We start from the raw sequence: 26,595 nt of genomic DNA, 5'->3' as shown, positions 1-26,595 counted from the left end.
CTGGTGATCGACTGGATTATGAAGACGTCAACATCTGAATGGAAGCATGGGATACATTGGACAGATAGGATACAGCTGGACGATCCAGACTTCGCAGATGATCTGGCTCTTCTATCGCACACGCAACAACAAATGCAGAAGACGACCAGTGTAGCAGCAGCCTCAGTAGCAGTAGGTCTCAATATACACAAAGGGAAAAGCAAGACTCTCCGATACAATACAACATGCACCAATCGAATTACACTTGACGGAGAAGCTTTGGAGAATGTGGAAACCTTTTAATATCTGGGCAGCATCATTGATGAACAGAAAGCAGATGTGAAGGTGCGGATCGGTAAAGTAAGAGCAGCATATCTACAATCGAAGAACCTCTGGAACTCAAAACAATTGTAAACCAACGCCAAAGTCAGAATTTTCAATACAAATGTCTAGAGAGTTCTACTGTACGTAGCGGAAACTTGGAGAACTACGAAAGCCATCATCCAGAAGATACAGGTGTTGATTAACAGTTGTCTATGCAAAATACTTCGGATCTGTTAGCTAGAAACTATTAGCAACAGCGTACTGTGGGAGAGAACAAACCAGATTCCAGCGGAAGAAGAAATCAGGAAGAGGCTCTGGAAGTGGATAGGACATACTTTGAGGAAATCACCCAATCGCGTCACAAGACAAGCCCTCACATGGAATCCTGAAGGCCAAAGGAGAAGAGGAAGACCAAAGAACACATTACGCCGAGAAATAGAGACAGACATGAGAAGAATGAACAAAAACTGGATAGAACTAGAAAAGAAGGCCCAGGACAGAGTGGGTTGGAGAATGCTGGTCGGCGGCCTATACTCCATTGGGAGTAACAGGCGTAAGTAAGTAAGTAAGTAAGTAACTGTTCTGTTTAGTCAGACAGCGCACAAGCGACTGTCTATTGGAATCCAGTTTGATAGCCTGTTTTGCTTTCACCGTGGAAGAATACTTCTTAAGATACACGAAAGATAAACTGAATTAGTGGTGATCTTAGCGACCTGGGAGCGTAACCGCAGAGCCCAAGGAACAACTTCTTGAGGTCGGTCGTACACGACCTTTTTGTGATAGGTTTTCAAAAGTCCTTTCTATCGAAGACGGAAATCCGAGAGGTAAGGTGACGAGTAACATATTGCGGTTGATCTTATCAAGCCCTTTCCTATCGTTGTTTGAAGGAAACACCCTACTGCTGTCACAACCCTTTACAGTCAGCAGTACGATTTCGCCTTCGGATCTTATATTTTTGCTTTTAGTTTCACCGTTCCCCAACCAACTCGCCTGGCATGGTAGGTCCTAGTACGATGTGTTCCAGCCAATATAGCTCGGTTAACTCATCACTATAGGTAAGCCCCACCACTAAGTTATGGTAGCTGCTACTGTCGGGACACCCTCAATCAGATTCACTGTGATTTACTGTCATTGGGCAGTACATGAAAAAAATGTATTTAAGTATCGCTAGTAAACACATTTTTTGAACCAGATTAATAAACAGTGCTTTCAAACCTAAATCTAACCATTCGAGCATAGGAAGGATTTTATCAAGTATTTTGCCGAGTGTTCACCAAGTATGTAGTCATCTTTCCCGTTAGGAGATTATTGATATCACTTTTTGGAGTTTTAGGTGAATTCTCGAACACTAGAAGTTTCAAACAAGCTATAGATGACGTCATACCATTTGAGAGTATATTTCAGACCATTGATTAACTTACTAGTAAAACGACATGCTATATAGTTGTTCTCCTTGTCAATCAATCAGTCAGTTAGCTAGAACATAGGACCAGGCACACATGTGCATCGGTCCAAGTTGCCGTACCTCATTAGCACAACAAGATGAACACCGAAATCATAGTAGTTCAACGGTAGTGATTTATAAAAAAGGATTGCATATGCGGATATAACACAGGGAGAAATAATTATTTTGTAGAGGTAAAAGGTATAAAACAATCTTAATCTCACTGTTTAAAGGAAGATAAAGAGTGTATACACCTTCACCATTGTGATCGATTCTGAGCCATTTCACCCAGAGTCTCCAACCATTGGTTACGATGGTCACGCGGACCGCAACCAAGTAGTCTGCATCTATCAACATGGCTCAGACTAGAAGTTATTGACTTCAAGGACTGATGCTACGTTTCGGCTCGGTCGCCCCTAACTTTCTTCCCACCGTCTCCAACACTGGTCAGCATTGCGCGTCGTGGTAATCGGTGTTCAGGCATACGTAACACGTGGCCCAACCATCTCAGTCGATGAAGATTCACAACCTCACCAACTGATTTATAATTATTTCTTATTAGCGTGCTTCTGACCTCACTATTATCTACCCAGTGATTCAGGAAAATGCTGGCAATAGTTCTAAAACATCTATGATCAATTACTAATAACTTACGAGTATATTCTACTCTTAATGGCCACGTTTCGCAGTCGTAGAATAGAACAGAACGAACTGCTGTGCAGTATACTCGTCCCTTAATTGATAGACGGATATCTCGTCTTCGCCATAGGTGACGTAGGTTGGCAAAAGCCGAACGAGGTTTTTGAATCCGTGCTGCGATTTTGTTAGATTCCAATCCATTAGGGCTGATCAGACTTCCAAGATAGGCGAAGTTGTCGACGCGTTCGACTACTTCACTCCCTATCCTTAGTTCAGGTGTTGACGCAAGCCAGTCCTGGAGTAACAATTTACAATTAGTGGGGGAGGAACGCATCCCAAACATCCTGGAATTATTACTCAGTTCTAACAGAAGACTCTGCATTTTGTCAGCGTCTTCACCAAACAGGACTATGTCATCTGCGTATTCTAAGTCGATAAGTGGACCTCCCGGTAGATCAATTCCTGAAAATTCAGTCGACGAGAGTGTTATTTCCGGCAGTAGGTCTATGGTGAAGTTGAACGGAAATGGGGATAGTTGATAGCCTTGTCGGACACCACTTGAGGTTGTAAAATCAGATGACAGTTCGCCATAAGCTCTCACTCGACTGGTAGTATTCGAGTAAAAGCCCTCACAAGGTTTATGTACTTCTGCGGTACACCTTTCAGTGACAGACACTGACACAGCCTCTCGGTCTACATAGCCAAATGCTACTTTTAAGTCAAGAAAATCTACCATTGTCGGGCGCCGATAAGCATGCCTGTGTTCTAAAACCTGACGTATAGTGAATATGTGGTCGATGCGGTCACGACCAGATCTGAAGCCAGTCTGATTTTCTCGTGTTTGCAATTCACGAGTCTTAGTTGGGTGCCCAATAATTATTGAGGCTAGTATTTTAGATGCCATATTAGTCAAGTTAATCCCTCTATGGTTATCACAGGATGATTTTGACCGCTTTTTATTTATTAGGACAATCAGTTATTGCGATTACATTGGGATTACATTGAGTTACCAGATTTTAGCTAAAATATTAGTCAGTGTAATCGCTAAAACTGGACCACCATACTTAAAGACCACCGGAGCCAATCTATCTAGACCAGCTGCTCTTCCTCGTTTCAGATTAGCTATAGCTTTTTGAACTTCAGGTAGGGTCGGGGGGCCTACTTCAATGTTCCATTTAGGCTGTTTATGAATGGTGGGTAGATGTAGAGTTTCTGAAGGCCAGCTGAACTGCTGTGTTTCACTCATCGTTCTAAACTTCTAGGCTGAGGGCAAATAAGAATTTTGTCTTTTTCCGAGATCGTTTCACTTACACTTAACTTCTTAATTCCAGTTTGTTTTATCAGTCTGAAAAGCTGTCTTGTATTACCTACAACCACTGCCTTTCCCTTTTCTCTTTGAGCGTTTTTAATTTAATCTGATTAACATCTCATTCATTAGCATTCTTTTGTTTCTCCATTTAGATATTTTTAGGTTTGACAACTCATGAAATCAACATTTGTATCTTGCGTGAGAACGTTGTTAAAGCCCAGTAAGTTTCTACTATACTTCTGTAATTATTCCGTTCTTCACTAAACTTACGAAAATCTTATATTAAGACATTATACTTAGTTTCATATCGATTCAGGTTTCCTGTCTGTCAAGAGCTTATCTTGACATCCTAATAGTCGTAATTCAGTTATCACATGTAGACTAATGTATCGTTTTAAGTTTCAGTTATGAAAATAGTGTTCAATCCAAAGTCAGTTGAACAAACAAACTCCATCCATATGCAACAGTTTCCATGTGATAGCCGATTTTGAGTGTATAATCCCAGGTAAATGAGTTGCGATCAATAACCATTCTAAACGTTTTATTGATCTGATTTGAACATACATGACATAAAGTTGTCCTAGCGTTAGGAAACCTGAGGTTTGATAAACTTCAGATTCTTTTCATTGAGACAAGACACTAATCCATGATTTGTAAAAGCTAATCTGAACTCTTAAAAGAGTTGTTTGAAAACGTAATATGACATAACTAAAGGTTGTTTACAGTGACCAAAATGCATCTGTTTTTAAGTTTCTATGGGTATTTATTCAAATTTTGCTCTGACGGCTTGATGTAATCAACCAAAATCCCTGAAGTCAGATATATACAAACTGTTTCACTACCCTTAAGAAAACTTACTATTTAAAGAAGTGTTTGTAGCCTCTTTTTAGTGAAAAAGGTTATTTACTAACACTAAGTTAAATGGTCTTTTTGTCAAACTAGTTCTTCACAGTCAGTCAGTCACAATGTAGAACTTCGTACGTACTTACATCGGTTCGAGTTGTTATACAACATTAGCACAGAGATTCAGTCGTCGAATCAAATCCCACAGTGGTAGAGGTAGTAAGAGTATAAGCAGTAATCGGAAAGATTAGGGTTTAAAAATGTTATCCAAGGAGGATAATCCAGTGAATTAAATTTGGAAAAGAAAAAAGGGACATGAAGAATTCAAAAGATTAGAATTTGGGAGAATTCGATGAGCGGATGCACCTTCGCCACTACAAACGATCTTGAGCCATGGCATTCAAGGTCTCTAGCCATCAGTAGCATTTGGAGCGTTTCATTCGATTTTTTAGCCACTTCGTGGATTACTAGCTACATATCACCTTGATGTCTGAGTACTAGTCATATCATATGTCATACTGTTGGTTATTTCGATAATATACAGTCTTCTGTAGTTATCGAAGGGGTTTATTAGGACCAAAATGAACACAAAAGTGATTAGAACTGTTGAAGTTAGCTTTGGTAATATGAGGTATCCCAACTCAGTTGGATTTATATTTATTTCAGATTATTCAATTTTAGGACTGACTGTTTTGTTAAAACCAGTTTCTTGGTTCACATTATTGTGAAAGTTCCCATTCAGGTATTGAGTAAAATGAAGCATAGATCGAAGAAATATGTTCTTTCGATTAGTTTTTCATCGTGGTTTTACACTTATATGTTTAAAAATAATAATGAAATATACGAGCCACATCACCTGATTGATATATTATTATTGTTCCTTTCTCTCTCTCTGTATATATATATATATATATATATATATATATATATATATAAGTGTACACCCATGATGAAAAACCAATTGAAAATAATTTTTTCGCCTCCTTCCTCTGTTTTTACTTTGAATTTGTTTTTGTTTTTTAACTTTAATAGGAATTGTTCGGCTGATAATAAGCCTTTTTGTATTACTTACCTGTCAGTTCTTCGGGAGTATATTGATTTGGAATTTACAGAATTGAAGGTTGGTAATTAGTCTTTTCTGTTTTAAGTTTTAGAGATATAAGTCGACTGCGATTGACTGACTGCTTAAATTAGGAAGAATTTGTGTATCGATCCGATCGTCAACGGATTCTTTACGAAATAAAATAACATGGAATATGCGTTGTTGTATGCATGTATAATATGTATGATGAAGAATCGTAAATCAAGTGGACAACTTTTAGTGGTAGTGCCGGTAATATGTTCGCTGGGCGGGATAGTTTAATTGTGAAGATTTTATTGTTGTCCTGTACAATACAAGTGCCTACTTCAAATAGTAGAATTACACTTAAACACTTCAAAACTCCCCTGTTAAAATGTACATGAAAAGTACATTTAGATATTGTAGTCAAACATTTATCTATATGTATTTCATACTTTTCATAGAACATGTTCAAACAATATCTTCTTAGACCGTCCACATTTATCAGTTACAAATTAATTTAGCTCATGATATAAAAAGCTTTTTTATTGGTAAAATTTTTGTTTAACTATTTCTTAACGTTTATTTAAACTAATTTTATTGTTCTGTTAAAAATGTTTTGATATCTCAATTACTGGAAATATCAATTTAAATCAAATATTTCGAAAATTTTATGATTAACAACATTCTTTTCGTCTAAATAATTCATTTCTAATGCAGAAGACATTGCCGTTTCCTTATGATTTGGAACGCCTGATTGATGATTGGGTTTTTATGGCCTTTCTATTGGGAAATGATTTCATACCTCACATACCTAATTTGCATATACATGCGGAGTCTTTGTTAACTGTCTGGGATACATATCAAGTTGTATTACCGAAATTGGACGGTAAGTTTTACTTAACCTATTCACATTATCTTTATTTATTGTCAATCCTTTAATCAGCTGATTAAGAACAAGCCCTTTTACAAAATGTTCAGAGTTCAAAAGATTCATCTGAAAGTTGCTGGAGAAACTTACATTTTTATATTTGTTTACTAGCTTCCATTGATTAAAAATAGACCGATCAGGATATTCGAACATGTCTTACACTAAACGTACTACCGTTAAGAGTTTGTCCTCCTAACGATAAAACTTGTCAGAAAATTTTCCCGTTGGTCTTAAGTTAAAATCTAGTAGAAATACTCATTTTTTTGGGAGGAATATAGATTTTTGTAATAATCTTCAAGGAGTAACAAACCCATATTATCTGAAATTTATAATACAATTCATTGGCTTGATAATGTGATTTCATATATTATTATTTTTGAATAAAGAAATAGCTAAAAGTTTTCAAACACTTCAGTAATTTTATTATTATCGTTTTAGTGATGTAGTTAAACATTCTTAATTAAATAGTATATTAAGAGTACTGTGTGGAATTTTCAAAAAAGAAAATATTAATTACTGGCTACATATGTATACAGTGAGTAGGGCCTATTAGGCATAATTGGCTAAAGTTGGCTAAAAAGATTAATGAAATTGAAAGTATATATTGGTAGCATAATAGCACTACTCTATATGTGAACTAGTAAGTTAGCTATTAAGATAAACGTTTGTTTTCACTAATAGCTAAGCCATAGAAATGATTTCTATTCGTAGAATATTTGAAGTTGTAACAAAAGAAACATTTATTTAGCTTGTTTCCTACCATTTGATATTACTTTTTCTGTGTAAATTAGCTTCCTATCATCGGTATTATTTTCGAATATGTCTTTAACAATAGGTTACCTTGTGGAGTTAGGATATTTAAATCTTCCACGATTTCATAAGTATCTGGAAGAACTTTCTCAGGTTAGTAATTTTCCTATTAATTTACATTATTTTAAAATGCAATATATATATATATATATATATATATATTCATTTTTAAAATACTGCATTAATATGGTTCCCTGTAATAGTTTAAGACAAAATTGCCTTTTTATTTGATTTACTAGCGGTCATAACCATAGAAACTAGAAATCAATTATTTGTGCACGGTTTACGTAATTTGTATTCAAAATACGAAAGTCTGGTGTAGTGGAATGAAGTCATTCAATGATTGACAATTGCTATCATACGGAATTAAATGTTTATCTTACTACCTGTTAGCACTATCTGATAAGTATTGCTAATCGAACGCTATTCTCGTAATCCTCAAGCTAAATCTACACAGCAACTTGAACACGAGAGAAAAGGCGCAAAATATGCGGGAAGCACTCTACTCCAAAGGTTCATTCATGTACAACAAATATAGGGTTTTCATAGTATTTTAAAAGTCCTTCGGTTTTCCCGAAAATTCTGGAATGCTACTAAACATAGTAGCAGTATAGTAATCAGCTAATCAGAAATTCTGTGCGTTACTTTTCACTTTTGTGATGTTTCTGGGAAAACTTCTATTGAACACCGATTGGATAAAATCTTTCTTAGAGTTTCCTGAGCCTTTCTTATGTATTTTGGGAAATTTTCTGGATCACCTCAACACTATCCTTGCAAAATTCAAACAATATCACAGGGACAACGGTAACCAATCAAATTGTAAAAATTGTAGAATGTTTCCACTTCAGAAAGACAGGTTTTTGTAAGCGAATAGCGGAATTAGTTTCACTAAAACCATCTACACCGAACTTTCCACAATTCTATGAACACAGCTACTCCACCAGTTAACTACACCTTCATACTTCATTTTAATTTTCTGTATATAAAGAGTGCTTTCGTACTGCACTATTCCCTAAACTACCTAATAACCTTGAATCCCAACTATTTTCCGGTGGTTTATATTTCCATGTGAATAAAAATTTATGATCCAGTTTATGCTAACATGGTATGTGAAAAGCATGTAGCGTAGGCTTGGTTTTTTCTGAAGTGTTTGGTCAATTTGATCTGTATGTTATAGAACAATAAAGCTATTTTGTTTACAGAAAAATGTATTCTTCCTATAGTAGATTAGTTTTTATCACTTTTCAGTTTGAGCGTGATTGGTTCGAAGAACGTGAAGCAGCTTTCCGTTGGATGCGAGGAAAACAAGGTGCTCGTATGGCAAATGAACTAGAAAAACTCGGTTTGTCATCTGAGGATAATGAGATGCCATCCCATAAACCTCCCAGTTCAACAGGGAAACGTTTCCCCGAAATGAATAAAAGTAGTTTATTAGATAGGAAAGATGGTACGTGTTGTGATTTTGTTGCTTTTTTTAACAGCACTCTGAATGGAAGACATCATTATTAATTTATCACTACTGGTTTTGCTGAAACCGAGGGGTTCGTATCAATGATTTTCATAGCTTTTAAATAATCGTAAAACTCGGTTAATTTAGACAGTTGTGTTACTGCTTAAGAAATTAGTCAAACTAAATGCCTTATAATCATGTTCGCTAAAGTTTCTGCTTATTTCGCTACAGTGACCTGTTGATTAAATGTGTAACGACGTTGTTATTGGCGTAGACTTGATATACTTGATATACTACCGTAAATGAATTATTTGATAAGTATGCATTGAAAATATATCAGCTAGTTCACTAGAAGACAGTCTCTAAAGTTTTCTCTTTCCATCTACTCACTTATCTATTATAGGAAATGCGTGTAAATTTACAACGATTCATTCGAATCTGTTTTCATCTATTAAGGAACGCTGTATGTAAAACAAAAAACAAATCTGAATTCAACAATTCACTTTATAGATACAAAAGCGAAAACATTCTTCGTTGAAACTTTGCCTTTCTAAATTGGCTCCAATCAAAGTTTTTTCTCTCCCGACTAACGGTATTTTCAATATCACTAATTAACGAACACGTTAGAATGAACAAACTTTGTTACACAGAAAGTTAAATGATCTTATCTTTGGTCTAGTTTGCAATATAGTATACCACTGAACTACTTCTACAACATTTATCTTGGTATTCTTATTTTGTAGATTTCGGTCAACTGACTGATTTAATAGATTTATTCGTGCCTCAATCTGGTTGTCAATATGATAATGTTATGTTAGATGAAGCCGCCGAATTAATGGAAGAAGGTGTTGTTGTTTCATTGAGGACACATGATGATAAAGTCAAGCAGTTATGTAATAAAAGTGATCTGTCTAATCGGATTTCCCATAATAATGCATATAACACAATGGACGATAATCATGATCATGAGGATAATATTGATGATGAAACAGAAGAGGAAGTAGAAGACGAGAATGTCACCTATGTTGAAAGTGATACAGATCTAGATGAAGATTTATTAGTTTATAAAATGCATCGACGTGATTATTATTCATCGAAACTTGGTATACAACTCGATGAGATGTCAGGTGATCTCGGCGAAAACTCTACATTAATGTCTTTAATTCAAGATTATATCCGAATGTTACAATGGATATTGAATTATTACTTTCTAAATGTGGCTGATTGGGATTTTTTCTATGCTTATCATTATGCACCATTTGTGCATGATCTTATTTTATATACAAAAAAATTTGAAAATTGTCAAAATTTCAATGGTATTAAATTGTCTTGGACAAACTTCCAAACAAATTCACAACCAGTTTTACCGTTTGTTCAACAATTAATGATATTACCATCTGATTCAGCTTATATAGTTCCAGCACCTTACTGGGAATTAATGACTTCTCCATCTTCTCCATTAGCTGAATTCTTTCCTAAAGAATTCGAAACTGATATCAATGGGAAAATAGCATCATGGGAGGCTGTAGTGGTATGTTTATTAACACTGAGTAAATATGCATGCGTCTTGTTTTTTCCTGAATCCATGATTACATCAGTAAGGGTATCGAATTACTGATAAAACTTCTAAATAAATTTGTGTAAGGTTTGGAAAAATGATGTGTTGAATTCTTTTTTCTTTTAAGCTAACTAATAAGCTTCTGACAAATTTTTCTGAAGGTTGTCTGTTATTTTTAGATAAATGACTCACCTCAATAAACAATTTAATACATTATAAACGAAAACCTTTTTGTTCAGCTGGGATTGCATCAGCATAACGCCAGTGTTACCGTTTTGCTAGGAATGTATCAAATCGTTGATTGGAATTACTTGAATAAAAAGTGTTCGAAATTTTAAGCATACAGAATTACTATTTACGTACGAGGTTTTTCACATTGAGATCTCATTCAATAAATACTAGCAATAAACTGATATGTTTAATAAATTAGTAACCAATAAATATCAGCAAAACTGAACTACTAATCAACTAATTTGCATTAGTTTGCATTTGGTTTTGTTTCGTCACTTGATGGCTTTGGTTTGCAGTTCCGAACTAATCTAAATGTTTTTAAAAATGTATTATGTACATTGCAAATCCGTTGATTAGACTGAACAGATATATCTATAACCCATTCCAGGTAAACCAAGTGTATGCAAGTGTTCAGAAAAGCCACTCACCTTTTGCATAAATATGAATTATTAATTCATTTTTGCCTTGATCCTTGGTCGTTCCTGAGTTTTTGGCAATCGAAACCCTTCATTTGACTTCAGTATACACCAATGCCTAGATAAGTTGTCCCATAGTTTTGTTTGTGAATTTCTTAGTCAAGCTACCAAACATTCATAGTTTCATGTCATATGAACAAGTTCCCAGTTCATTTGTTAACTTGTCCAAGTTTTATGCTTTATACCAATAAATTATTTCATAATTCAACCTATTTTGTTGTTGTTCTGTACGTATATTCACAGCTAATTCCGTTTTTGGATCAGCAACTTCTCATAAATGCAATGAAGGATGGAGATACTAAACTAACTGAACAAGAAAAACAACGCAATCAACATAAATCCCATTTGTTTTATCGTGCTTGTCCAATCGGACGTGTGAAATCTCCCGTAGAATTAATTAATCATGATTTTTATCGTAAATCTGTTAATTGTGGTGAATCAGAATTAAGTCAGTTTTATGCTTCAATCACTAGATCTGTTGTTGACGATTTTCCAAGTTTATCGAGACTACCGTTTACCCATAAAATTCAAAGGATACCAGTTTATGTAAGACATTTTTCCAGTCTCTCTCTCTCTCTCTCTCTATATATATATATATATATATATATATATATTTAAAAATCTATTTGGATTATTATTATGTGAGTGACCGTTGTCACTCATTCTGTAATGGATAGATCAACATCTCGTCTACTTCACAAGTGACACAAGCCGGCCAAAAGTAGGCGAGCTTCCTGAATAAGTGTTAGAGATTTATCAGATATCAATCCACTAGTATTGACGAGCCTTCTAAGATAAATGTTTTCCACACACAACTATTGTACTCCCCATGATCAGTCTTGGTGATGACGCAGACCATTTGTGAAGCAATTTTGCATTCTAGAGGGTGCGAAACGTATCCCACATATGATTGTATTTTTACTCAAAACGTTCAGAAGGCTATGTTTTTTGTCAGCCTCTTCATTAAATTTGATTGTCAACTATGCACTCCATGTCGATGAGTGAGCTCTCGAGAAAGGGAATCAATCCCTGGGCAATTTGTGAATAAATTTAGTTTCTTTTAGGATATATGTGACGAAGATATAATCGGAATGCGCGAAATTGACAATTCTGGTAAATATCATTGGCAGTTACCAACTCCTATAACAGTCTACCCTTATGTTGCGTTTTTCGGTACAAACTGTTTCTAGTTTGGTGTTTGTGTTATTTTGGACAACTCGGTGGTTTTGTTATTTAGCGCTGTAGTTTGATTTGTAAATCCTTCACTACTCCATAGTCGAATGCCAATACAGAGTGGATCAATTTATATACAGTGGAAAATCTCTAAATAGGTAATCAAGTACATATGTACTTTGAGTCAGTTTCAGCCATTGTCTGACTGATATTAAATGTTAACGTTTGTGGAATGAGAGTTATCGTCAGTAGAATTTGAGTCACATTGCTTGTTGAATACACGTATACTGGAGTCCTAAAATGCCTATGAGTTTGCCGATCGTTCTGTGGGCCTAGTCTGAAACAAGCCTTGTCACATAAATCATCGTATTTATTCTAACGTACCTGTGAAAAAAATAAACGTTTGAAGCTCGTTATTTACTTACATGTTTCCATTCGATCTCACACAAATTAGCACTTGTTTATTATTTCTGTGTATTGAAACTAGGTTTTTGAACGCCCTAGTAAATTAGACAGTATGGCGTTAACAATGAAACCCCATCCGGAATTTTCAAAATATGATAGCCTTGGTCAGTTAGCTGAAAGTATTCTTGGGCGTCCTATTCGTGTTCGTTGGCCATTCTGTGCTACAGTGATGCCTGTTCGATTGATGAGCACTGGCGAAATGTAAGAATGTGCAATATACACTTTCACATTAATATAATTATGATCTTAGTTAATTTTACATTGAATTTCGTTAGTTCTTGTGAAATTTAACTATTTTTATGTGACAAAACTGTTGTTTCCAGAACTGCTCATTAATCTGTTTATGATCTTATAGCAAATGTGGTGTTTATTTCTTGTAGGCGGGTAAGTTAACCGTCCGAAATTCCGACATAGGTAGATAGTTTGTGTGAAGTGTTATCGACGTCATATTGGAGTTGTAAGACCTACTCTAAGTGGAGTATGCGTATTGAAGGACATCCTTTTTTGTATCTTTCCTACATGCAAAGTGTCAAAGACACGATCTTATATAAACCAATATCAATAAACTATCAGTTCTCACCAGAAGGTCTGATGACCAACATCACCGAGTATCTAACTAATTTTAAGTACTTCAAGTTCCTACTCTTCACAACACTTGCTGTTCTCCTTTCACAGAGATGACATGGAATTGAGAACTGTATATCTCTCATAGTTGGTCAGATACCGACAGTTCGATGAAGCTGTGTTTTAATTTAACCGAAGCAGGAGAAATTAATGATGTGCCTGGTACTGTTAACCTTGCAGTATCTGATGAAAATCATACTTTCACCCGTGATCTTCAACATCGTTACCGAGTCGAATTTATTGCTTTCAATTGAGACTGTTTGGGCTTCATCGTCTGGATGAAATTCAAAACGGATTGATCTGTTAAAATCTTCCCATAAACAAAGTTTGACTCGTTCGGATGATGTGAGATTTATTTGGTTTTTTTTTCTGTAATTACGGTATCTGCACTATCTGGAAATTTATTTTGGCTTTTGTTTTCCATGATCTGATCACTAACTATGTTATTATCTTTCTCTGTGGTTGTTATATGGAATTTACTTCAATGTGTCTGGTGAACTGTTCAGTTTCAGATCTGTAAAATATCTCTGGTCTCCTTCAGGCTTCCTTGTCTAACATTTTAGATGTTTAGTCATTTGAAGTTATGTTCATATTTATCCACATGGATTCACATGAGTGGAGATATATTTTGATGTTTGACAGTTAGCTAATGTTTACACGGATGAAGATGTAGAGAGTGGTTACTTCGTTTGATAAATATTCTTGTGGTTGGTGTTTTGATTGTTTCCTTCTATGAAGCTGTCTCTTAGCTTTGATGATATGAATCGTAGAGATTTTGCGTGTCTGTGAGCCACACATATTCCTAAAAGCCATAAGACATTAGTAATAATATCTAAGATACTGTATATGTAGTTTGAGATAATTCATCTCTGTCAAATTGTGCGACTACTATATTTAATAGAACAATTAAACTTATCGAAATTTAATATTCAGGTTTTTTCATGGTCTCAACTACTGAAATTACTATAATATCCACAAAACCCCTTCTTAAATTGATCAACATATGCTCACTTGTGACTGACTTCAAGAGGTATTTCCGGTAGTTCTAGTGAGAAGCAGTGACCAGTGGAGTTCAACCACGTCTGTCGTGAGATAGTAACTCACTGAAGACAATGGTGGATCTGTCGCTCAATTTCGTGGATCGGTTGAAGTTAGACAACACCGTTGGGGGCCGGCTCGGTGGTCTAGAGGTTAAGCGCTCGCGCGCGAGCCTGATATGTCCTGGGTTCGAATCTCGTGAGGCGGGGTCGTGGATGCGCACTACTGAGCCCCACAATAGAAGGAAACGGTCGTCCAATGCTTCCAGGTTTTCCATGGTGGTCTAGCTTCAATTGACTCATGATCTCAACTATAGAAACGGAATAATTTAAGAAAGTCGGTAAGATCTAGCGATACTGAGTAATCGGCTTCAAAATAGATTTTTTCGTATCATATACACTAATAATTTCGGTTTCTTTTGGACCTGCATTAATAATATTCATGCGAAAACTGTCAAGTGTCTACATTTTTACAAACTGGTCGGTAATATTGAATGATGCATTCGTCTTTGTTAGGTGTAACGATTAATATGACCTAGCCAAAACTTTATATTGCTAAGCTTGGCACATAAACCGTACATATCGGTAAATGAAATTTATTTCCTTCAGTGTCTTCCATTTTCAATCCACATTCCTCTTTGTTTGTTATATAATCTAACAAGTTTACTAAAATCTCAACTTATAATCATATGTATTGTATTCTTTGTTGTTATCAGTATGTGCGAATCGTAGAAATTTATTTCCACTAAAATGTATTTATTTTAAAATTTTTTAAAAATTAGCTGGGAACTAGTGGATTTTAATGTAGAACCGATAATCAAACCTTCAAGCGATTTACCCTCCGAATCCCTGCGTTATCGTCCACTTTTATCGTCTGAAGACAATAATCATGAATTGGATTGGATAAATAGTCAACTGTCAGGTTTAAAACGCCACTTCGAAAAACGTCGAGCAATTTTATTTGATGACAAGAGTGATAATGACAATGATGAGCTAGATGTTCATGCTAATTTAATACCATCGTCAGTTCTGGTTTTTTCTCGTCCATTAGATGGTTGGTCCGTAGTACCTGTAAAAGCAAATGATTCGAATAGTTTTACCCTTATACCGAATTTTGTTCGTTCGCGTGCTCAAAATGGTGATGACTTAGAATTGTCTAATGCAGCATTTGCATCTTCATTTATTCAATCAGAAAATGTGACTGACTTATCCGGGAAACGAGATAAAAAACGTAAAACACTTATCGAGAAACCTTCATTGAGTATAGAACCTGCTTATGGTCTATCGGATGGTTTGAATCTAGACTTATTAGGTGTCCTATTACCTGGTATACCTCCACCACCATCGATTGGATGTGTTGAAGTTGACTGGGGTTATAATAAAACAATTTCACTCCATACAATATTCCATCCTGGTAAAATAGTGTTTAGTTTAGCCAAAGAAAGTTATGGATCAGTCGGTGAAGTGAGTTATTTATAGTTTTATACAATCTTACATAATTTTTATATCATTATATTGTTATATAATATAAATAAACTAGAGCAGTTTATGATTATTTGTCAGTATGTTGTTTACTTCCTGTAATACTTCATAACACACTAAATCAGTACATTTTTTATGTCCTGGTCAGTGTGTTCTTATTAATAGCAAATAATAAGTAATACAAATTTAAGTCTACTTTATTTTGATTCATTCTAAAATGGTTTGGATCATTCCGATGTTGATGTTTTGACTGGACTTCTATCAGTTTTGGTTGGTATATGGGTATCCTGTGCAAATCGCCTCGATATATCCATTATTACACAAGTAGATATCAGGATAATTCAAACCATTACATATATACTTTATTCTGTTTACAGTGAGTGATGAATTATATGTAAATTTTATTTTTGTTAAATTGTGTAACATTTCTATTGCATCTAAGGTATTTAACGAGTTCTTGGCTTTTAATGTTGGATTCACTATGTTGAACATTTCCGTTCTTATTGGTTTTGCATTATTGTTGGTTTTTTAAAGAATTTTAATTTTCGGAGTCACTGTTATTTTTGGGATGTTAGACTATACGTGAAATAGCTCTCACGAATAAATCCTCTGTCACTGCTGAGGTGTTTTTTGGTTATTCACATTTCATTTAATTGTCACATTTAGTTGTTAAGATATTAAAGAGATTGATCCTGTAAACGTATAATCCACTACATGTTAGTTCTGTTCATCTCAGACTAAATTCAGCTTCGGTGTCAGTGAAAATCAAGATCTGAACAGTTATTCCGTCCATGTATGATACCCCAAAGAATCGTACATCCATGATCTCCCCAACGATTGAAACCACTATCTTCATATCCTGTGACGAAGGTGCAAATATCTTTGACAGATATCATCCATAAATTAAAACCAATCTCCATAAAACCTCATTTTCAACTAATCTATTAATATGACAAAGCTCTATATTCTCTCTACTGCTTTATGTTTTCTATATTTTTAGGTTATTGCAGTTGATCAGAAGAAAGGTAAAGTTATGGTACGTTTTTATCCTGATGTCTCGTCATCAACTGACTTAATGGAATTTTGTAGTCAGGTCGAAGTAAGTATAATTGCAGTTATATAAGAAAGCTATTATCTTGTAAATGAGATCACTACTTATATTATCGTTGCATAACAACGAGACGTGATCATAAAAACTAAAATTAGAACTTTTTACTTTTCTGAAAATATCTTTTCGCTAATTTCATTTTAGTATAAAGTCAGTCAATCTGATACTTTTGATTCTTAACGTGATTAGTTGACGTTTTTATTCATCGAGAACTTAAATTTAATGTACCATGTTATCGCTCTGTATTTATTCCACGTTTGTTGCACAGTAAAGAAGCGGTTGATGTTTATTTAGCAATCCACTACTTAAAAATTTGTAGGGCTTTTAATCAGATTGAATTTTTCAACATTATTTCAAGTTACAACTTCTCTGTATGAACTTTTTCAATTCAATCTATCACAATTTGTCTCTAAGCTTCTAGGGATGACCTCGTTACTGTATTCAACCCCTGTTTCTAATACCGTTTGTTCTTATTCTATTCATCCTGTAACAAGTTTGATTTATTAAATTATCACAATGTCTAATTTCATCAACGGCAATATATAGTCAGTGATTTTTTCTGATGTTAGATCTGTCACGCTTTAATATATTTCTTATCCCAACACAATTTCCTTTCATTTTACATCAAATGACTCACACCCACACTATAAAAGGTTCACATTCAGCTTTAATAGCATAATTAGATTAGTTGTTTGGTACACAGTTAATTTGTGAATCATGTTATATTCGACAGTTTTGATGTTTAATTATTTCCCCTTGAAGAACATGAGGGTAACGTTAAATTTATTTTATGTTCAATCGCTGAGGTTTTCAAAAATACAATTTCCTCTTCATTGTCTTCCATCAACTTGGAACCGATGTATTGTGAGATGTCGTTTTGTCAAATTTCAAATCTACCCTCACGAATATGCTAGTTGAAGGTTTTGCAATCGTTAGTATAGTTTACTCTCTCCTTGTATTCTAACAATTTTACCAGGTTCCCTATTGTGATGCCGATTATATAGCTATCTTGTTTATATAGTTTATTCAAATAAAAAATGGTTTCAAGATTTTTGTTGTTCACTGGCACATACACTGTATTATTTGATACTTTTTAGTTACAAACTTTCGCTTGGCTAAATTCTCGTTTGCTTCTTATTTACTTGTTTTATTTTCAAATTTCCATTACACTTGCCATTTTTCTTACTCTCCCTTTGTAGTAATTTGGATAACTTGGATCGATGCGTTCTCATGCTAGGTTTTATGTTGACAACTGACCAATGGAGGTTTGGTGTTTACACTAAAATTTCAGGAGAGAATCTTCTAAATTGTGATAGTTCCTTCTTCTGTAATCAACAATAATCTTTAGCAAAACTCCGTAGTTCAAATAAATTATTTGTCTGGTCAATATGTGCATTAGTAGTGTTCTTTATGTGTATTTTAAATTGGAAAACAAATAACACCATTCGATACAAGCTCAGTGATTTAAAGGTTAGATGTTTGCGCTCTGGTTCATAAATACACTCTGCTGAGGATTCTCATGCTGCGACCATACAGTGCTTCCAGGTTTTCGATGGTGGTTTAACGTTGATTGGTTCATTATCTCATTGTATAAAACATTTATAACCTAACTATTACGTTATTATCAAGTAGTTCTATCTGACATCTAATATAAATGCTATGACATCGAAGTTCATTATATAGGCTAATTGTTTTCCTAGTAGAAGAAATGGGAATAGTATTCTATACATATACTTCTTATTTTCTGACTCAACTTCGTTTAACTTTAGGCTTTTTTTTAGTACTCAAGATTGTGTCATTTAGTTTTTTTCCGTAAAAGGTATTGGTTTGTCAGTCAAACAAATTACTTCTCGAAATCAATTGTGTATTTTAATAGAAAGTCTTGTATGTAAGAAACAATTATTTTCATAAATTTTGCATTTATATTTAGGAATGGGAACATGATAATTTTTATACAAATATCATGGTTGCAGATCAATTAAGTGTTCCAGTATTTGTAGTAAATCGATTTACTGGCAGTTTGATGGTTGAAGTTACTTTTGAATCTTGTTCATCATCTGGAGATAATAATGAAATTATTGGTAAACATAATCAATACTCTGAAACAATACCTGATAACAATGGGGAAAATAATATTGAAAAGAAAAAATGTGGACAAAAATCATTTGCTAATATTGGCTTAAACTTGAAACGGAACCGTTCTGGTGCCCAAGTAATATTTTTCTTTGAATGTGTTCTATTTTTTTCTAAAATAGAAATTTGCGTATTGTACTGTTCTTATTTAGTTCATACATCTTATTTCTGGTGAATACTGTGTTAACATTGTCAAATTTAAACCTAGGTACTTAGATAATTGATTGTTGGCTGTCGGGTTATTCCTTTCAATCCTTTAAATATGTTTTTTGTTTAAATATTCGTGTAGTTATCTGCTTTTGAAACTTGATACAAATGTTTTGTACTTTTATTATTAGCCCAAATAGTTTTTATCACTTATATGTTTCCAAATCAAATTCTTTTCGCATGACAGTATTCATTCACGATGTTATCTGTTACCAAATACTGTGTGACATTACTCATTCAGTCTGTGCTCCGATGTACCCAGTGGTTTCCTTATACTCAAATATTAAGGGGAGACGGTAGAATGAGTAGAATATTCTATTAGCAGGATAATAGTGACTACACTTTGTGTACATGTATGCGATGAATTACGGCAAACTGAAAATGTAATTATTTATTACCACCTATCTACATTTGCATCCGAATTACTATACAATCGTGATGCGTAATGATTCCGACTAAACACATTTCTTCTTTGCTCAGCTTGTCAGATACTCCCATAGACGCATCATTAAATAAAATAGTCTTATTATTTTTGTGATAGTCCAAGTGACAAAACAACATGACATTGTTTTCGTTATCGTTTCTCAATTGATTGTTCTATTCGTTTAAATGCTATTTTAGATAAATTTCATTAGATATCACTTATATCAAATCTATTCCTTATCCACAGATCTGTAATCAATAGTCTGAGTTCCTTTGCTACTATTACAAACCCTTATTCACATGCGTACACTGTAAAAGTTCATCTACATAATAGTAGATAAATTAAATAAGCTGTACGACCCATCAGTTAAAATGGTTCTTTATTCATATTTAGGTTTCCAAAAGTTCAAATAAAATAGTTTGAATCTCAGAGTGGTGAATTCTCATTTCTTGATTCCCTAGTTAGATAAAAAGAAAATGGGTATTTTAATATGACTGTTTTCAGGACGAAAATATACTCAAACAAATATTTGGATTTCAAATCTTAGCACCTCATCAACTCAATGATATCGATTGTTTCAAATGTTCTAGGAAGGGCGCACACATTGATAATAAACGAAAACGAAAAGCGAAATTAACGAAAATAGCCGGAAGCTTTAAAATAAATAACTATCCTAAAAATGTCCACAAATTTAACAATAACTTTGAACGTGACGGGAATAGTACTCCAAAAATATGAACTACATTTATTGTCATCACATACAAATCAGACATAACAATGTCTCTAAGGTAAAGCATGTCATTTAGAATGGAGTGTAGATTGTCTGAATAGGAACAAGGAGATAAGACGAAATCTCAACCTGTTACCATCATCATCCTCTCACCAACTAGTTCGATCAACATAAATGTTGATAGAACAATTAGAAGACGGGGTTAATCCGAAAAATGTGGTGTATTTGCTCCATATGTACAACACAAATGTATCAGGAATTTTTCATCACATAATTGCATACTGTTTTTACGATTCATGCACTTATCGAATCTAATAATTTTCACCTGTCTGCTGTCTTTTTAATTCATTCATTCATTCGACAACGCAGAAATATTTCATATGAAAGAAGTTTCATCGATTTACTGTATATCAGCTGAGATTTTTGTAAATCTCTAGTTTACTCGTATTTCGATGAAACTATTAGCAATAAATAGTGAAACGTTATTTAAAACAATTTCGTTTTGTTTTTCACTCAATAGAAATATAAATTTTTAGTAATAATAAAATAGTCCATTTTTGTGACCTACTGCAGAATATAACCAGACTGAGAGAGGTCAATTTAGTTTGTCTGCTCATTATCATACAATCGATTAGTTTGTGGACACCTTTATAGATTGTCTAGTATTAACTAATGTTATTTTTGTACCACAGTTATTACCCTCCTTTCTTTATTGTCAGTTGATGTTTGAATCAATTGTCATTTTAATAGTCAATATTACGTCATCTACATTTTAATAATAAACACATTCTATCTCGTCTCCTTTTTCTTACTGCGTATTCTTGTTTTACGACGTCTTGTATAAATTTGATCCCAATTATGCAGGATATTCTTTCGTCTCGCTGAACTTATTTCAAATTGTCATCCAAGGACTGTAAAACGTTCATTAACAAACGTCTTACTTTGTTAGTAGTAAGCATTTCATGCACAATTTTTGGTTCAAAATCCGGTGTGCCAGTCCTCTCTGCAAATCGTCTCCAGCGATGGGCCTTGATACTTTTGGGTTATGACTTTGACATTCAGTATCGGCACACCCAACATTTTGGTCAGGCAGACGCCCTGTCACGACTCATTAATGAACGTCCTACGGTCGAGGAAGATGCCTTCCTTTGGACAGAAGACCACGCACATTGTTACCTGACAACTGCTGTTCGTGCTTTTCCAGTCTCAGCATCTGAGATGCAGACTGCCTCCAGGAACGACCACGTCCTTAAGAAAATGACGAACTACGTCACTAATGGCTGGCCGTCAACTGGATTCGATGGTGACATGAAGCAGCTTTACCAACGTCGGGACTTATTATGTGTCGTAAATGAATCCTTGCTGTTTGGAGACAGACTGGTGGTTCCAGAGTCCCTACGATCAAGGGTACTGAAACAATTCAATATCAGTCATTCTGGTATAAAGCGAATGAAATCCATAGCCAGAATTTATGTTTATTGGCCCCCCATAAACCAGCACGTCGTGGATATAGTAGGCAAATGCATGCAGTGTCAGCAAGCAGCAAAGTGTAACGCGAAAGTACTGCCGGTCCCATGGCCACATCCTGAGTATCCTTGGTGCAGGATACATGTCGATTTCGCCGGTCCAATCAATGGAACCACCTATCTAGTCGTGGTTGATGCCTTTTCAAAATGGCCAGAAATCTTTCCCATCACGCCACCAACGACTAGCCAAACGACGAAACATTTGACGGAAATGTTCGTCCGTAACGGATTACCGGATGTAATCGTATCCGAAAATGGTTCACAGTTCACCTCAACTCAGTTCCAAGATTTTTGCAAACGGCTATCTATCTAGCATCTCCGCTCTCCACCTTACCAGCCACAATCAAACGGTCAGGCAGAAAAATTTGTGGATACATTCAAGAGAGCTCTAATCAAGTTAAAAGAGGAGGGAACGCCAGTGTAAACACTGCAGAACTTCTTATTCGTCTACCGAACGACACCTAGTGATATGCTACCTGAGCAGAAGTCCCCAGTAGAAATCCGCATGGGGAGGAAATTGAGGACGATCCACAATCTGATGATTCCGAGAACCACAATATCGCCATCATAGACCATGTCCCAGAAGCTGCCGATGTACACGGTTGGATGTCTGGTGTTCGCTCGAGACTACAGACGAAATCATGGTCCCTGGGCCCGAAGCAAGTGTGGTCAGAATACTAGGCCAAGTTGTGTACGAAGTAGAGGTGGAAAAAGACAGGTAAACTCGACACCGAAACCAGCTATGTAAGCGGCTAGCCCTAGCTCGCTGTACATCCTGATTGATATCTTTAATCTACTCGTAGTCCCAACACAGGAAGAAGCACAACGACAACGGCGACAGACGGTAAAGATGCAAGTGGACCCCAAGAACTCACTTGGTAAATGCCTTATTCTTGTGGCTCCTTTTTGAAAACTTAAATTTCTTGTTTTCGCTCCAAAAACATCCGTTTTCACCTTCATGTCGTATTTCCGACTCAGGAGGGAGAATCTTAAACGTTATTAGTTCGTTGTATTTTCTAGTATGTTATTTTTTAATGCTTCTCAAGGATATTTTTATGCTGTATATAAACGCTTGAGTTGTGCTTGTTGTTGTTATTCGTATTCTTGACTGCTTGTGGAATATATATATTCTCTCTTCTGAACTTGGACTTCTCTCCTTAGTTAGCTGGGATGGGACACATCGGAATAGATAGCTTATTGGTCATCGTGTCACAAAGTCTTTGTTCCGTTCACAAATTAAGTGAACTCGTGATCGCTTCAAACGTGACATGTACCGTAACACAGTCTTTTATAAAGTTATATTATAATTGACATATTAACCTTTTTTATTTTCACATTACCATTAAGTTTCTACGCAGTGATTTTCACTTGTTAATTTTATTTCAGGTTTTGGGTTGGTCACGTTTTTGTACAGTTCGTCATACATGGTTGTTTTCTGATAGAACTGTTGATTTACTCAAGAAATTCAGTGAAAAATTTCCAAGTGTTTGGGAAAAAGTTTTAAAGTCGTCAGATTCATGTAAAAGAAATAATTCATGCATAAAACTTAATTCGTAAGTGTTTTGTATCAGGTTTTATCTTGTGTGTAATTTTTAAACACGCTAAATATCCACTAGTCCTTTTCTTCTTTAAATCCTTTATATATCATATTTTCAAAGTGAACAGCATCTAGTCAGTATTGTAGTGCTCAAATGATCTAATCAAATATTATTTACCAGTAAACAGCATAAGAGCTGATTAATTATTTACTAAGGTACTCTATCGGCTAAACTGTGAAGTACAAAAGAACATTTGTTACGCTTTGTCGTCGATCGTATGCACTAGATACCATTTTAAGACAGGAGCGAATCAGGTTGCACTATATGTTTCCTGATATTTTACCGTATCTTAAAGCTCAAGCTGCACTAAAGTATACTTTGGAGCTTATGAAAGTTATCCTTTAAATGCTTTCACTTCCTGATGTAAGTCACTGAACTTTAGTGTTGTCTGGAAATTCTACTATACATATTTGATTCATGTGTCTTCAAATCCGCTTCACATTCAGTAGTCTACGCATACAGATAGTGTCATTTACTCTCACATTTAAAGTGTTGCCACACATTGCTTTACTTATTCACAGAGTCTTACATCATATACTTCAGTATCACTGAACAACAATGTCAACATCTTAAGATGTAAGATATTGTCGCCTTATCACAAAAAAGTGGAATTTCGCCTCACTTTAGTTTATCGATAATCATCTCAATGATCCAATAAGAGTAGATTGTAAGCGTTCATTCTCTTTCTTTTACTTAACAATATAATACAACGTATCAAAGATTATGATCAAACTTTGTAGTGTTTCATGGGAGTAGTGAGCGGTGCAGAATGATTGGTGATAGTAGTTGTAGATGTAATCGTACGAACGATTTCAAATACACTGTATTCTGATGATAATTTTAATTTTCATACCAAGCGTGTAATACAATCATTATCTCTTTAATTATTAATTATAGAAGGGGTTTTGTGGAGATTTAGTATTTATCATAGTTGAAAGCGTGAGTCAATCGAAGCTAGACCACCATGGAAAACCTGGAAACACAGGGACGGCCGTTTCGTCCTATTATGGGACTATTCAGCAGTGCGCATCCACGAACCCGCTCTCGCGAGCGAGATTCGAACCCAGGACCTACCAGTCTCGAGCCGAAGCCCTTAACCGATAGACCACTGAGCTGGCATCCAACGGTGTTAATGTCTAACTTCAACTGATCCACGAAGTTGAGCAACCATTCACCAATTGTCTTCAGTGAGTTCCTATCTCACAACAGACGTGGTTTTGAACTCCACTGGTCACTACTTGTCACTAGAGCTCCTAGATATACTTCTCGAAGTCACTAGTGAGCATATGATTAATTATAGAAGGGGTTTTGTGGAGATTTAGTATTTATCATAGTTGAACTTATTATCTTTATTTCTCCTTTTATTCTCGTTTGCCTATTTTGATCCATTTTTTTGTAATTATCATATAAATGGCTTAACGATTCACTTCGTGTTCAGTTTGTTCAAAACATATTTCACTAAGTAATTCATCGTAAGTAATGCACAGGTTCGTGGTGAATAATTGGTAAAATAATAATAATAATTTAAATGTAGTTTTTTGTGTAACTGAAGTCTAATCAATAATATATCTCTTTGATATTATGGTGTCGTCAAAAGAATACAAACTAATGAAATTCATTTATTTTTCCAAAATTTAGTTAAAAGAAATTTTAGTATTTGTTTTTCGTGTTTTTCCATCCCTTTTGTTGTCATATCACTTCAAAAGGCTATTCATTTTTGTTTCGATAGGAAAGAAGTTGATGAGATTATGGAATTTATTGCTAATTCCGAATGTAGAAATGCTCCAGTTTTACCACAGAAAGGTATCTACTTAGATAAGGAATGGTTACAAAAATTAAAATCATTATATCTTAAAGATATGGATAAAACTGTGTGTGAACCGGTTGATCATCAGATTTGGAATAAAAAACCTCCAGTAAATTGTTCACCAACAACTTTATTTGTTGTGAGTTTTCTTTTCTTGACTTTCTATTCATTGTTCCAGTAGCTATTTGTCAACTCTCTACTATATATATATATATATATATATTATAGGAAATTTATCCTTAGTTGTAAGCAAAGCTCATTACGTACACCTTAGCAACAAAAAGCTAACATCACCCTTTGTCAGTCATTATAACCGGATTTTCAATCATATTCTGGATATATTAACTACGATGTCATATATAAGTTTTTTTATTGATTGCCCGATGTGTTGATTCGTGATTGTATGCTTAGTGATCACAAAATAAATCTGAAATAAGGCAGTAGTGATTCATTTAGCCTAATTGTAGCGTGTGTATTCCCTGTGCAGTGGATGCGTCGAAGATGCGACAGTCATCAGACGGAGTGAAGAGTTTCAGTACACTGAAGTCAAGGCGTAGGCAGAACGCTCTATGACCGGACGACACAACAGTTTACACTACAGAGCACACCGCAAAGTGGAAATGGATGACTGAAGACTGTGTGTATGCATTATGTGAAACTTCTGTAATTTCTCCTAATGGACAATCTCCCCATTGTCGTGTTCTACACCAGTACCAGACATGTGCCGCTATAACTGTAATAGGATTACTGTTTATGATGTATATTCGCGTATCAGAATAGTATTTGATGAACTGAAATAAACAGCGATCGTTAGAACACTAATTGAAGTTCAGGTCATATTAATTGTCCTCCGTTCCACACACTATTGCTGATTCTCATTCTTAATCAATGGCTTAGAATTGAAAGCACATAGCCTTCAACATCTGAGTTAATGGTTATAACCTCGCTGTTTATTTCTTAACTTCTTTGGCAGCCGTCTAATATCTTAAGGATTAGAGGACAATTTTGTTTTTAGTTATCACATTACTTAAGTAGCACCAAATCTATTTTAACTGTTATGCTGTTGAATTTTGAGAGCAGTTTTTGCTATAATTAAATAACTATTACTTTTAGAAAAACACCCTATTTAATTTAGCCAATATCTTTCATTTTCCATTTTGCTTAAATGTTTGGTCAATTTATGTAGAAATTTCTCGTCGATTCAGTAATTAGTTAAGATAGGAACCT

At 34.9% G+C, this 26,595-nt stretch overlaps 1 protein-coding gene across 1 annotated transcript in view; it reads left to right on the top strand.

The window, feature by feature from the left end:
- The window catches only part of Smp_140420 (5'-3' exoribonuclease, putative), a gene marked incomplete at both ends in the record, with an annotated part of 54,133 nt that overhangs the window by 9,080 nt on the left and 18,458 nt on the right, over positions 1-26,595 (top strand). Inside the window, 14 exons of the mRNA XM_018791628.1 lie at positions 3,858-3,915; positions 5,571-5,658; positions 6,319-6,487; positions 7,365-7,432; positions 8,588-8,786; positions 9,533-10,161; positions 11,298-11,600; positions 12,715-12,893; positions 15,136-15,817; positions 16,836-16,934; positions 18,874-18,925; positions 18,977-19,155; positions 23,350-23,516; positions 25,291-25,507. Coding sequence (XP_018645234.1) covers positions 3,858-3,915; positions 5,571-5,658; positions 6,319-6,487; positions 7,365-7,432; positions 8,588-8,786; positions 9,533-10,161; positions 11,298-11,600; positions 12,715-12,893; positions 15,136-15,817; positions 16,836-16,934; positions 18,874-18,925; positions 18,977-19,155; positions 23,350-23,516; positions 25,291-25,507 — 3,089 coding nt within the window. The remainder of the gene's footprint in view (positions 1-3,857; positions 3,916-5,570; positions 5,659-6,318; positions 6,488-7,364; positions 7,433-8,587; positions 8,787-9,532; positions 10,162-11,297; positions 11,601-12,714; positions 12,894-15,135; positions 15,818-16,835; positions 16,935-18,873; positions 18,926-18,976; positions 19,156-23,349; positions 23,517-25,290; positions 25,508-26,595) is intronic.

Source organism: Schistosoma mansoni (genome assembly GCF_000237925.1).
Source record: "Schistosoma mansoni, WGS project CABG00000000 data, chromosome 2 unplaced supercontig 0108, strain Puerto Rico, whole genome shotgun sequence".
In the NCBI taxonomy this organism is placed as follows: domain Eukaryota; kingdom Metazoa; phylum Platyhelminthes; class Trematoda; order Strigeidida; family Schistosomatidae; genus Schistosoma; species Schistosoma mansoni.
Note: the sequence above shows the minus strand (reverse complement) of the source record. Positions and strands in the feature narration are given on the sequence as shown.